Source organism: Ursus americanus, chromosome 16 (genome assembly GCF_024610735.1).
Source record: "Ursus americanus isolate L20-20 chromosome 16, mUrsAme1.1.p, whole genome shotgun sequence".
Taxonomy (NCBI): Eukaryota; Metazoa; Chordata; class Mammalia; order Carnivora; family Ursidae; genus Ursus; species Ursus americanus.
Genome location: NC_142142.1, coordinates 3,972,239 through 3,984,539, shown reverse-complemented (window position 1 = coordinate 3,984,539; position 12,301 = coordinate 3,972,239). Strand labels below are relative to the sequence as shown.

At 39.8% G+C, this 12,301-nt stretch overlaps 1 protein-coding gene across 1 annotated transcript; it reads left to right on the top strand.

The window, feature by feature from the left end:
* Positions 1-339: 339 nt before the first annotated feature.
* LOC123782796 (olfactory receptor 56B34-like) lies at positions 340-1,305 on the top strand. The gene has a single exon (XM_045783107.2). It carries the CDS (start codon positions 340-342, stop codon positions 1,303-1,305), a length of 966 nt encoding a protein of 321 aa, XP_045639063.2.
* The last annotated feature ends 10,996 nt before the right edge of the window (positions 1,306-12,301 follow it).

Here is a 12,301-nt window from a genome sequence, read left to right as displayed (position 1 = left end):
TGAGAAATCAGAATATTCATGACTGTGTCTCCTGCTTTGTCTATATCCTCTTGCTCCACGTAGAAAAACGCCACTAAGGGACAAGAAGCCTATAACTGATTCCCTTATGACTATTTCTTCTGTAGTCTTCCTTTTAGGGCTTATTTTGGCCATCTCAGTTACTCTCTTCTGAACATTTTCCAGAGACAAGAGACATGGTGTAATATCCTGATGAAAGGGACTATGAGTAAATCTTATATCTTTAAATTAAATCTGAATCTCAGCTGAACACTTAATCAAGCTTCCTTCTTCTTTCCCTCTATCTACAGGCAGACACTACCAATTCAGAAGCTCCAAGATATGGATATCTCCCAGAATGCACCCAACAGCTCAAGATTTCAAGTGTCTAAGTTCATCCTGATGGGGCTCCCAGGCATTCACGAATGGCAGCACTGGCTCTCCCTGCCCCTGGCTCTGATATACCTCTTAGCTCTTGGTGCCAACATTCTCATTGTGATCACTGTTCACCATGAGCATAACTTGCATCAGCCCATGTATCAATTCCTTAGTATCCTGGCCATAGTGGACATTGGCTTGGCTACTACCATCATGCCCAAGATTCTGGCCATCTTCTGGTTTGATGTCAAGGCCATTAGCCTCCCTGAGTGCTTTACTCAAATTTATGCTGTTCACTGTTTTATTAGCATGGAGTCAGGCATCTTCCTCTGCATGGCTGTCGATAGATATGTAGCCATCTGCCACCCACTTCAATACTCCTCCATAGTTACTGAGGCTTTTGTGGTAAAAGCCACAGTGTTCATGGTGCTTAGGAATGTACTGCTGACCATCCCAGTGCCTATACTGGCTGCCCAGAGACACTATTGCTCCAGGAATGAAATTGAGCACTGCATGTGCTCCAACCCAGGGGTCACTGGCTTGGCCTGTGATGATATTACCATTAATAGGTTTTATCAGTTGGCTTTGGCATGGGTCCTTGGTGGAAGTGACATGGTTCTAGTCTTTATTTCCTATGTTCTGATCTTTCGCTCCGTGCTGAGGCTGAACTCTACTGAGGCAATCGTCAAGGCTCTGAGCACCTGCAGCTCCCATCTCATCCTCATCTTCTTCTTCTACACAACCATTGTGGTCGTGTCTATAGCCCATCTGGCAGGAAAAGCAGTTCCCATCTTCCCTGTTCTTCTAAATGTGCTCAACATTGTCATCCCCCCTGCCCTCAACCCTATGGTATATGCTCTTAGGGCCCAGGAGCTCAGAGTAGGCTTCCAGAGGGTGTTTGGGTTAGATAAGAATGTATCCCAAAAATGACACAAACTTAAAGAATGTGATATGTCACATTACAAAAGAGCACAGGTTTTGAAAACCAACAGACCCAGGTTGCAGTCCTATTTCCCTCTGTCATTATGAAATATAATTTTTTAGCTAACATATGAACAAAAATTCACACTGTCTAGAAATAAAAAGTTGTAAACAAATAAATATGAGAGGTAGTTCCTGCCTAAGTGGAACTATATACATTGTTTTTAATGGGAGCAATTCACATTTAAAAGTTACAAGAGTGGAAATAACTCAAACATGCATCAGCTGATGAATGGATAAATAAAATGAGGTATATCCATATCTTGGAATATTATCCAACAATAAAAAGTAAAAAAGAAGTAAAAAAAAAAAAAGGAAGTACTGACACATGCTACAATGTGGGTGAATCTTTAAAACATTATGTTAATTGAAAGAAGCCAGACATAACAGGTCATATATTGTATAATTTTATTTATAGGAATTGTGTGTAACAGGCAAATCCATAGAGATAGAAAGTAGACTAGTGTCTGTCAGGGGCTGGGGATGTTGGGTGTGGGAAAATGGCAATGATTGCTAATGGATAACATTTCTTCTGTGGTGATGAAAGCGTTCTGGAATTATATAATGGTGATGGCTGCACAGTTCTATGAATATACTAAAAACCATTGAATTGTATACTTCAAAAGGGTAAAACGACAGTATGTGCAATAAGTTTCTATTCTTTTAAATGTTGCCAGATGCTTGTCTAACATTGAAGGCACCAGATTTTCTTTCTTCTAGAGATCAGTACAATAAAAATTAATTGTATACGGCAGAATGTAACATAAGTTATTTTGTGATTTGACAAAGCCTGACCTCTCTCACTGTATGTGGAGGGACCAAGAAAGCTTTCTGGAAGAAAAGTAATGAGATCACCTACCCCCATAACCACTTCATTTTGGATTTTAATATAATATGACTTTTCCCAAAGAGTGGATGATGATCCCAACAGACTCTAGACCTTCCCTGCATCAAAAATCATAGAAAATCCCAAAAGGGTAAATCTCACCATAAGCAAAGAGAGTGAGAGAGAGAGAGTGCTGGGAGGCCGTAGAACTGATGTCCTGGGACCAGTGTCAAAATCCAGATGGACAAAGGAGAGTTGCCAGGTTTAGCAAATAAAAATACAGAATGTCAGTTAAATTTTAATTTCAGATAAATGGCAAATAATTTTTTAGTAAAAGTAAGTATCATGCAATATTTGGTATCTATTCATAGTTATAAAATTATTCATTGCTTACCTGAAATTCAAACTTAACTTGGTGACCTCTATTTTATCTGGAATTCCAGATAAAATAGGTAGTAGATTGCTCACAGGTCCCCACATGGCTGAGGCTGGCACTCTCTGACTTAGTCTCTCCATCTCTGTGGGAAGACTTTGGGAAGAGTATTAGTCCTCAGACTAAGCAAGTAAGTGCTAGCTAAAGGGCTGTCAACTCGGGAGTCCGACTATGGAGTGTGCTTGGCCAAACATAATACTGAGGAAATGTAGTCATCCTACCACAAAAGAATTTTTAGGCAATACAAAATGGTATGGCAATGAGGGGAGGTCATAAATCTTCTTCCCAGGAAACAACTATAAAATTAGAAAGAATTATCAGAAATACTCATATCATGGTTCTGGACACCAACCAGTGGAAAAATCACAAACTGAGAGGCCCTTATTGAACAATGGCTGAATATTGAACAAGACTGTTGCTCTTGCCTGGGTGGCTCCCATCTAACCTCCTCCAACCCCAGCTTGGTCAGTACAACAGTCTCACCAGGGAAAGACTGGGTATAAAATCAGTAGCTTCACTGCCAGAAGGGGCTGACTTGATTTGAAAGGAAGAGTGGAAAACCCATATCCAGTGCTGAATGGGAAAGCCCTGTAGTCATCCTAGACAGAGGATGACGTCCTGGTTGGAGTTAGCAGCAGACTGGAAGACTGGCCAGAGGTTGGCAGGGAGATACTAGCAATGAGAGAAGCTTAGAGGGTTTGATAAGCTCTTCACACATGCCCAGCTGACTGGAAGGTTGTACAGACATTCAAGGGAGAACCAAGAGAGCCTAAACTCCCCACACATCCTAAACTGTCCAGAAGCTGAGTACACGTGCAGAAGACACTTGTGGAAATGGATGGAAAATTAAAGCAGGGGCAGACTGGACAACTGCCTGAACTTCGAACGTGCTTCCCACACTGAGCACAGACCCACAGCAGAGGAGACAACTATTACTGGCTCAAGGTATTTTTTTTAAGATTCTTTTTTTTTTTTTTTAAAGATTTTATTTATTTATTTGACAGAGATAGAGACAGCCAGCGAGAGAGGGAACACAAGCAAGGGGAGTGGGAGAGGAAGAAGCAGGCTCATAGCAGAGGAGCCTGATGTGGGGCTCGATCCCATAACGCCGGGATCACGCCCTGAGCCGAAGGCAGACGCTTAACCGCTGTGCCACCCAGGCGCCCCTAAGATTCTATTTATTTATTTGACAGAGAGAGACAGCGAGAGAGGGAACAAGCAGGGGGAGTGGGAGAGGGAGAAGCAGGCTTCCCGCCAAGCAGGGAGCCCAGTGCAGGGCTTGATCTCAGAACCCTGGGATCATGACCTGAGCCGAAGGCAAACGCTTAATGACTGAGCCACCCAGGCGCCCCTGGCTCAAGGTATTTAGACACAACATCTGATAAATCACTGGTGGCCCACTAAGCTATGCAGACACAGGGAAACCCATTAAATTCCAGGCTTAATAGTAAAATTTTAAGTTTTAAAAATATCTGAGCAGAGAAGTCAGGTGAGCACTGTGAGAGAGGGGTTTCACAGATGCCAGGAAAAGCTCCTCAAAACAAACAAAACAGCAACAACACTGGGGGAGGGGGGGAATCAGAAAAAACAAAAACAAAAACCTTATTTAAAATGCCGAGCTTTAAAAAGTTGTTTTTTTAAGTAGGAGACATGTAGAGAAAGAAGAAAGTATGACCCATGGGGGGAGGGGGAGCAGTCATCAAAACGGACTCTCAGCAGACCTAGTATTGTGTTTCTCAAAGACAGGCTTCAGGGCAGCTATTATAAATATGTTCAAAGAATTAAAGGGAAACACACTTGAAGAATTAAAGAAAAATATGAGGACAGTGACTATACAAGCAGAGAATCTTGATAAAGGGATAGAAAGTACACATATTAACCCATGGAATTCCTGGAGTTGAAAAGTATGATAACTGGGCCGGGGTGGGGGTGGGGGGAACTAACCAGAGAGGCTCAGCAGCAGATCTGAGATGGCAGGAAGAAAACAAAAACAAAAACCAGTGAACTTGAAAATAAATCAAGGGAAAGTATACAATCTGAACTACAAAGAGGAAAAAAAATGATTAAAAAAAATGAACAGAGACTCAGAGACCTGTGATACAACAAAAATACCAACATATGCGTAATGCAGTTCCCAGAAGGAGGAGAGAGAGCAAGAATGGGGCAGAAAAACGCACTGAAGAAATATTGGTCAAAAACAATTTATGTGGGGCACCTGTGTGGCTCAGTTGCTTAAGCGTCTGCCTCTGGCTCACGTCATGATTCCAGGGTCCTGGGATGGAGCCCAGAGTCGGGCCGTGCTCAGCTGGGAGCCTGCTTCTCCCTCTCTCTCTGCCTCTCCCCCAGCTTATGCTCTCTCTCTCTCTCTCTCTCTCAAATAAATAAATAAAACCTTTTTAAAAACTGTATGAAAAAACAATAATCTACATACCAACATCAGAGTCCCAACTATGATAAAAACAAAGAGATCTGCATCTACACACGTAAGAGTCAACCTTCTCAAGACAAAGAGAAAAATCTTGAAAGCAGCAAGAGAAAAATAACTCATCACAAACAAACACAATGTACAATTAATGATGACTCCTGGAGGCCAGAAGAGAATCAAATGACATATCCCAAGTTCTGAAAGTTCCTGATGTCAACCAAGACTCCTATATCCAGCAAAATTACCCCTCGAAAATAAAGCCAAAATAAAAACTATCATAGACAGAAAAAAAAAGGCTGAGAAAATTCACTGCCAGCAGACTTGCCTTCTAGGAAATACTAAAGAAAATCATGGAGGAAAGGATTCCTCCTGAATCCACAGGAGGAAATGAAAAATATAAAAATGTTAAAGATGTAGGTAAATATAACGACTGTATAAATATATGTATTTTTTCCTCTCAAAAGTTCTTTAAAAGACATAAGACTATATAGACCAATAATAATAACACTGTATTGGTGGGTTTGTAACACAAAGATATAATATTTATATCACGGTGAGAACAAAGAAGGAGGAGGTAATGTAGATTTATTAGAACAAAGTTCTTATGTTTTATCAGAATCAAGTTTTTATTCATGCAAATTGTGATAAAAAAGAGAGGTGCATCCTTTAAGCAATATCTAAAAAAATAACTAAAACGTGGTTTAAGAATCAAAGGATTAAAATGGTACACTAAAAATATTTATTTCATGCAAAATAGGTAAAAATGGTAGTAGAAGAGTAATAGAGGAAGAAAAATCAGAGGAACCTGAGACACACAGAAAACAAAAAGCGAAATGGCATATATAAATCCAAACATGGGAACAATAACATCAAATGTGCAGGGACCGAACACTACAATCGAAAGTACTCTGAAAGTACAAACAGTTTGAAATTTACAAAGTAAAAATATAAGCTATAAAAACAGAAATCGTAAGTGCTGGAGTGACTATATTAAAGTCAGATAAAATAGACTTTAAAACAAATATTTCTAGAATCATTTAATAATGCTAGAAGGACCAATAACTTAGAAAGATACATCATCTATAAATGTTTGGCACCTACCAATACAGCCCCAAAATGCATGAAGTAAAATCTTACATAATTGAGAGAAGAAACAGCTCAACAACAGTTAGGGATTTTAATATGCCAGCAACAATAACTGATAGAATAACTACATGGAATATCAGCAAGAATACAGAAGACTTGAACAACACTATAGACCAACTTGATTATAATTGATATTTATATAACACTCCACCCAATGACAGCAAAATACCCATCTTTTCAAGTACGCTTAAATATCCTCCAGGACAGACCATACACTACATGATAAAACCAGTCTCAACAAATGTTATATATATATATATTAAAAGACTGAAACCATACAAAATGGTTTTTTTTAATATTTTACTTATTTATTTGACAGAGAGAGAGAGCACAGCAGGGGGAGTGGCAGGCAGAGGAAGAGAGAAGCAGGCCCCTGGCCTACGAGAAGCCCAATGTCGAGCTTGACTGACTGAGCACCCAGGCGCGCCCCCACACAAAATGTTTTCTGATCCCAACATAAATTATAAATTCAAAACAAAAAAATCTGAAAATCCCCAGGTTTTTAGAAATAAAATTACACATTTCTAAGTAAACTATAGGATATATATATATATATATATATGGAATCATAAAATATTTTAAATTAAATGAAAATTAAAATGCAACATATGAAAACGTATGGAATGTATCTGAAGCATGCATAAATGGAAAACTATAGCTTTATTCTTTTTCTTGAAAACTGTAGCTTTAAATACCTATATTGAAAAAGAAGAAAAATCTCAAATGTGTAATCTGAGCTTCTATTTTAAGAAATTAGGAGATAGGGTGGGGCGCCTGGGTGGCACAGCGGTTAAGCATCTGCCTTCGGCTCAGGGCGTGATCCCGGTGTTCTGGGATCGAGCCCCACATCAGGCTCTTCTGCTATGAGCCTGCTTCTTCCTCTCCCACTCCCCCTGCTTGTGTTCCCCCTCTCGCTGGCTGTCTCTCTCTCTGTCGAATGAATAAATAAAAAATCTTTAAAAAAAAAAAAAAAGAAATTAGGAGATAGGGCACCTCCCATCCCCTCCCCAGCTCACTCCTCCTCCCCCCCATTAGTGCTCTCCCACTCTCTTTCTCATAAATAAATGAAATCTTTAAAAAAAGAAAAAGAAAGAAAGAAATTAGGAGAGGAATTAAAACCAAAGCAAGCAGATGAAATAATCAAAACAGAACAGAAATCAATGAAATAGAAAACTTAAGAAGACTAAAATAAAATAAATAAAACCAGTAATCCGTCCTAAATAAAGAAAATAATCCATAAGACAATCTGAATTTTATTTAGAAAAATATGCATTGCATCACTACTCAAAAAATAAAATGCATTCCATAAAAAGCTTGTCTACAAGACTTTATAGTTACAGGGGTGCCTGGGTGGGTCAGTCGGTTGAGCACCCGACTCGGTTTCTGCTCAGGTCCTGATCTCATGGATCATGGGATTAAACCCCAAGTCAGGCTCCAACCTCAGCGGAGTCTGCTTGGATATTCTGTCCCTCTGCCTTCCCCTCCCCTGACTCTCTCTCTCTCATCAATAAATAAATCTTTTTTAAGAAAGACTATAATTACAAGGAGAAATTCTCATGGAATAGTATTAATTTAAAAAGAAAACTATAAACTATCTTCAATAAAACATCTCTCTCTCCTCTCTTCTCTCTCTCCCTTTCTCCCGTATTTACTATTTTATATGTTTTGGTGAAAGAATGATAGAGATTTTGGGGTGCCTGTTTGGCTCTGTTGGTAGAGCATGTGACTCTTGATCTTGAGGTTGTGAGTTCGAGCCCCATGTTGGGTGTAGAGTTTACTTAAAAAAAAAAAGGATTAAAAAAAAAAAAAAGAATGACAGAGCCTTTTTGACTGAGGGTGAGATGCTGGTGATGAAAGAGTAAACAAGCAAGACGTGACTTGCCCCCCATACTGTTTACAGTCTGAAAGGGAATATGCAGTAAACACATAAATACACGTAAATACAGAAGTCTCTAAAAATCAAGAGATACAGATCCTTTGCCTTTCTGCCTCTGATCTGCCACATAACTGTAGCTGACAGTTAGCTTTCAGGAGCTGCTTTTCTGAAAAATGTCCTCCCTAATCACATAGCTGACAAGGAGGCGCCCCTCCTTCCTCACAACACTTTGGTCTACGAGTAGGCACCTGACTCCAACTGAGACAAAGAGGTCCTTCTCCCAAATTTTTATGCAGTCACTCTCCAGTGGACAAAATTTTTAAATATAATTCTCAGAAACTGTATTTCCAGGCTATAGAGAGAACCAGTCTATAGTATGATACATAACTACCACACAGAGAAAATAGAGATGATAGTTGGACAGGGCTAGTTCCAGCCCTTCCTATGGTTTAATGTCTTTGCCCTTCCTACAGTCTAGCTTTTAAATCTCTCCTTCAAGCTAGAGGTTCCTATTTTGCTTACAACCTGTGTTCTGTTTTGGTCAACTTCAACCCAAAAGACAGAACAGTGTCCTTTGTGACTTACTTAAATGCCCTATTTTTTTCTCATTTGTACATTGGGAATAGTCCCGGTTTCCCTATGGAACAGGATATTGATAAAATAAAAAGATAAGGGAAGACAATGTGCCTTGAATGTGCAATCCACATAGAGGCATTTAAAGTTATTTTGCAATAAGCAGAGAAAGACAACTATCATATGATTTCTCTCATCTATGGAACATAAGAACTAGGATGATCAGTAGGGGAAGAAAGGGATAAAGAAAGGGGGGGTAATCAGAAGGGGGAATGAAGCATGAGAGACTATGGACTATGAGAAACAAACTGAGGACTTCAGAGGGGAGGGGGGCGGGGGAATGGGATAGACTGGTGATGGGTAGTAAGGAGGGCACGTATTGCATGGTGCACTGGGTGTTATACACAACTAATGATTCATCGAGCCTTACATCGGAAACCGGGGATGTACTGTATGGTGACTAACATAATAAAAAATCATTATAAAAAAAATAAAATAAAAAAATAAAGTTATTTTGCAATAAAACTCAAAACCTGGACGAATGTTTCCACATAGTCTTTGAGTGGAGACTAGATGACTGTTTTCTGTTTTTATCTCTCTAATGAAATTGTAAACAAAACAGTATATCTAGCACGGGACTCTGCACCCCACAGCTGCCTAACAAAAATTTGTGTGTCATAGGACAGTAGTAAATGTAATCTTTCCCTGTGTCTCAAAAAAAAAAAAAAAATGTTCTGGACCATTCACTGAGGGGAGCCTTCAGGAAGTTTATGGATGAATCCATACTTGGGCATTAGCTCCTTAGAGGACAGATTTTGGATGGATGTGGGAGCAGTGGTGGGAACATGAGGGGATCAGCCAGAGTGGTTCAATGCAGGGCAGGACATGGAGGCTGGAAACCCACAACAGAGCCACGAGTAATCGGCCTTTACATTGGGATGGGTAAACATGAGAGGCGGCAGTAAGAAGACAAGCTGCATCCTTTTCCAGCAGGTCAGAGTGACTCTTCCACCAGTGATCAGGAATTTCAGACCCCAGAGTGTAGGGAGAAGAGACAGACAGTCACGGAAGAAGCCTCGAGATTAACGCAATCTTTCATGGGTCCACCTGGCAGGAGCATAAGAATAATAGCAATGCCCTATACAGAGTATTTGGCAGCTTAAAAATTGCCACAAACACCATCTCATTTAATCTTCATAAAATTGTTAGTTAGATTGTTTCTTGACATTCAAAAATTCCAAGAATCAGACTAATTCAGTGACTGTATTAATAATACAAGTTCAAATTTTCGCATATTTAACACAACGAAACATTATTTGCTATTCATACAGAAAAGAAGAAGACAATGATATTGCAGGTTGAATGAGACAACTAACGGCTTTCCTCCCAGGGTTATTTTCCACAGCTTTATCAGATATAATTGACATGTAACACTGTGGAAGTGTGAGGTGTATAATGTGTTGCTTTGATACACTTTTATATTACAGAATGATTGCCACCGTAGTGTTAACTAACACCTCCACCCCATCACATAATTATCATTTCTTTTTAGTGGTGAGAACATTTAAGATCTACTCTATTAGCAACTTTCAAGTATATAATACAGTATTATGAGCTGTAATTACCATGGTGTGCATTAGATCCCCAGAACTTACTTTCTTATAACTGGAAGTTTGTACCCTTTGACCAACATCTCCCCATTAACCAGCCTCCATGCCTCGTAATCACTATTGTACTGTTTCTATGAGTTTGGCTTTTTTGGATTCCACAGATAAATGACGTCATACAGTATTTGTCTTTCTCTGTCTGACTTCTCTCGGTGATGCTTTACCCTTCTGCCTGCCTCTTTCATTTATGAGGGCCCTTGTGATGACATTGGCCCCACCCACATACTTCAGAAAACATCTGCTGGTTAGCAACCTTAATCCCTCTTTGCCACATATCCTAATATAATCGCTTCTAAACAGTAAGAAATGGCTTTTTAAAGCTTCAAGCAAAATTTCTCAGTAAACTAAATTGCCTAAAGATAAAGATCATGTTATGAGTGTGCTCTCCAATAAACATCTCAGATAAATAAAGCAGCTGAGGGCAAAGGTCAAATTAAAGGTAGTACCTTCCCACTAAAGGCATCAGAACCCCAAATTAGCCTCCATTTGGTTCAGAGACATACATGGAAGTGATAAAGGGAAAAATAGAGAAAATTGGAGAATTACGTCTTAATAAGATTTGGGGTATGTTTAATGGCACATAAGTGGAACCAAATAGATAAGAAACATGGGTTTTTAATCAACATATATTGCCCAAAAAACCAAGAGCACAGCTGAGAAATCCCTTGACTATTTAAGAGTTAACCTAACTCTTGGGACCCAACATTTCTGCACCAGAAAATGGACTCAGAAAACTCATTGTCGGGGCGCCTGGGTGGCACAGCGGTTAAGCGTCTGCCTTCGGCTCAGGGCGTGATCCCAGCGTTCTGGGATCGAGCCCCACATCAGGCTCCTCCGCTATGAGCCTGCTTCTTCCTCTCCCACTCCCCCTGCTTGTGTTTCCCTCTCTCACTGGCTGTCTCTATCTCTGTCCAATAAATAAATAAAAATCTTTAAAATAAAAAAAAAAAGAAAACTCATTGTCCCCAAGAAGGACATATTCCCCAATTCCCATTTTAGATACGACCTAAAAAGATAATAGAAAAGAAAGAAGCTTCCAGAGAGATGTTTCCATGGATCACAGTGAGGAATGGACACAAGAGTTTCCATTAGAGAGTCTATCAAGAAACTTCTCCCACCCACCAAACCTCCCAAAAAAGAGAAACTTCTCCTAAACCCAGGGCACAGAGCCTTCCCAGTGTCTACCCAACAGCAGCTTCAAAACTGGTAGGAGTTACTGACCACTGTGGGCCTCATATTCATCATCTTTCCAAATGGGAGAAGTTATTGCTGTTAAATGTCCCTGTGACACTATCATATATTTAGTAAGGGGGTGAGGAGTAAGCAGGTAAATTTCCTTTTAAATCATAGGCCTCTAGGCCAAGAAGAGCCCCCAAACAAATCAGATGGAGAAGTTCTTGTGTATCACCTGAAGACCCTACACTTAAAGGGGGCGAAGTGCCTGGATAGGACTTTGGGGATTCTCCAGTGGAGATGATTTGAATGTGGTCTAACATGGGGGTAAGAGAACACAGAAATATTAAGTGATCAAAGGCATGGATGGATCAAGTGCACAGACAATGCGCATTCACTGCAAACCCATGAGCTCCCCTACATTTCCCACCTTCCCTTGCAGCTGAGTTGTGGCCTTGTTAAAACAACATACTCACCAAGGAAAATGTGAGCAAAAATGACAAACCACTTCAACACCAAGGCAATTAATAATTGGAGTGCCTCACCTTTCCCTCTCTTTCCCTGCTTTTGCAACTTAGAGAAATGCACGTTGATACGACAACACTTCACAAGACAGAGGGATCCAGGATTCCTGACTACCTGATGGAAAATAGATTCTGTCGATACACACTATACTTTAAATTAGAGAGGAATGAACTTTGTTTTGTTAATTAACTGAAATAAAGCATAGCTTAAACTATCCTAATACAGACATGTTTATTTTGAGATGCCTACAAGTCGTATAACTGGAGATGTCAAGAAACAGTTGAATATATGAATCTGGATT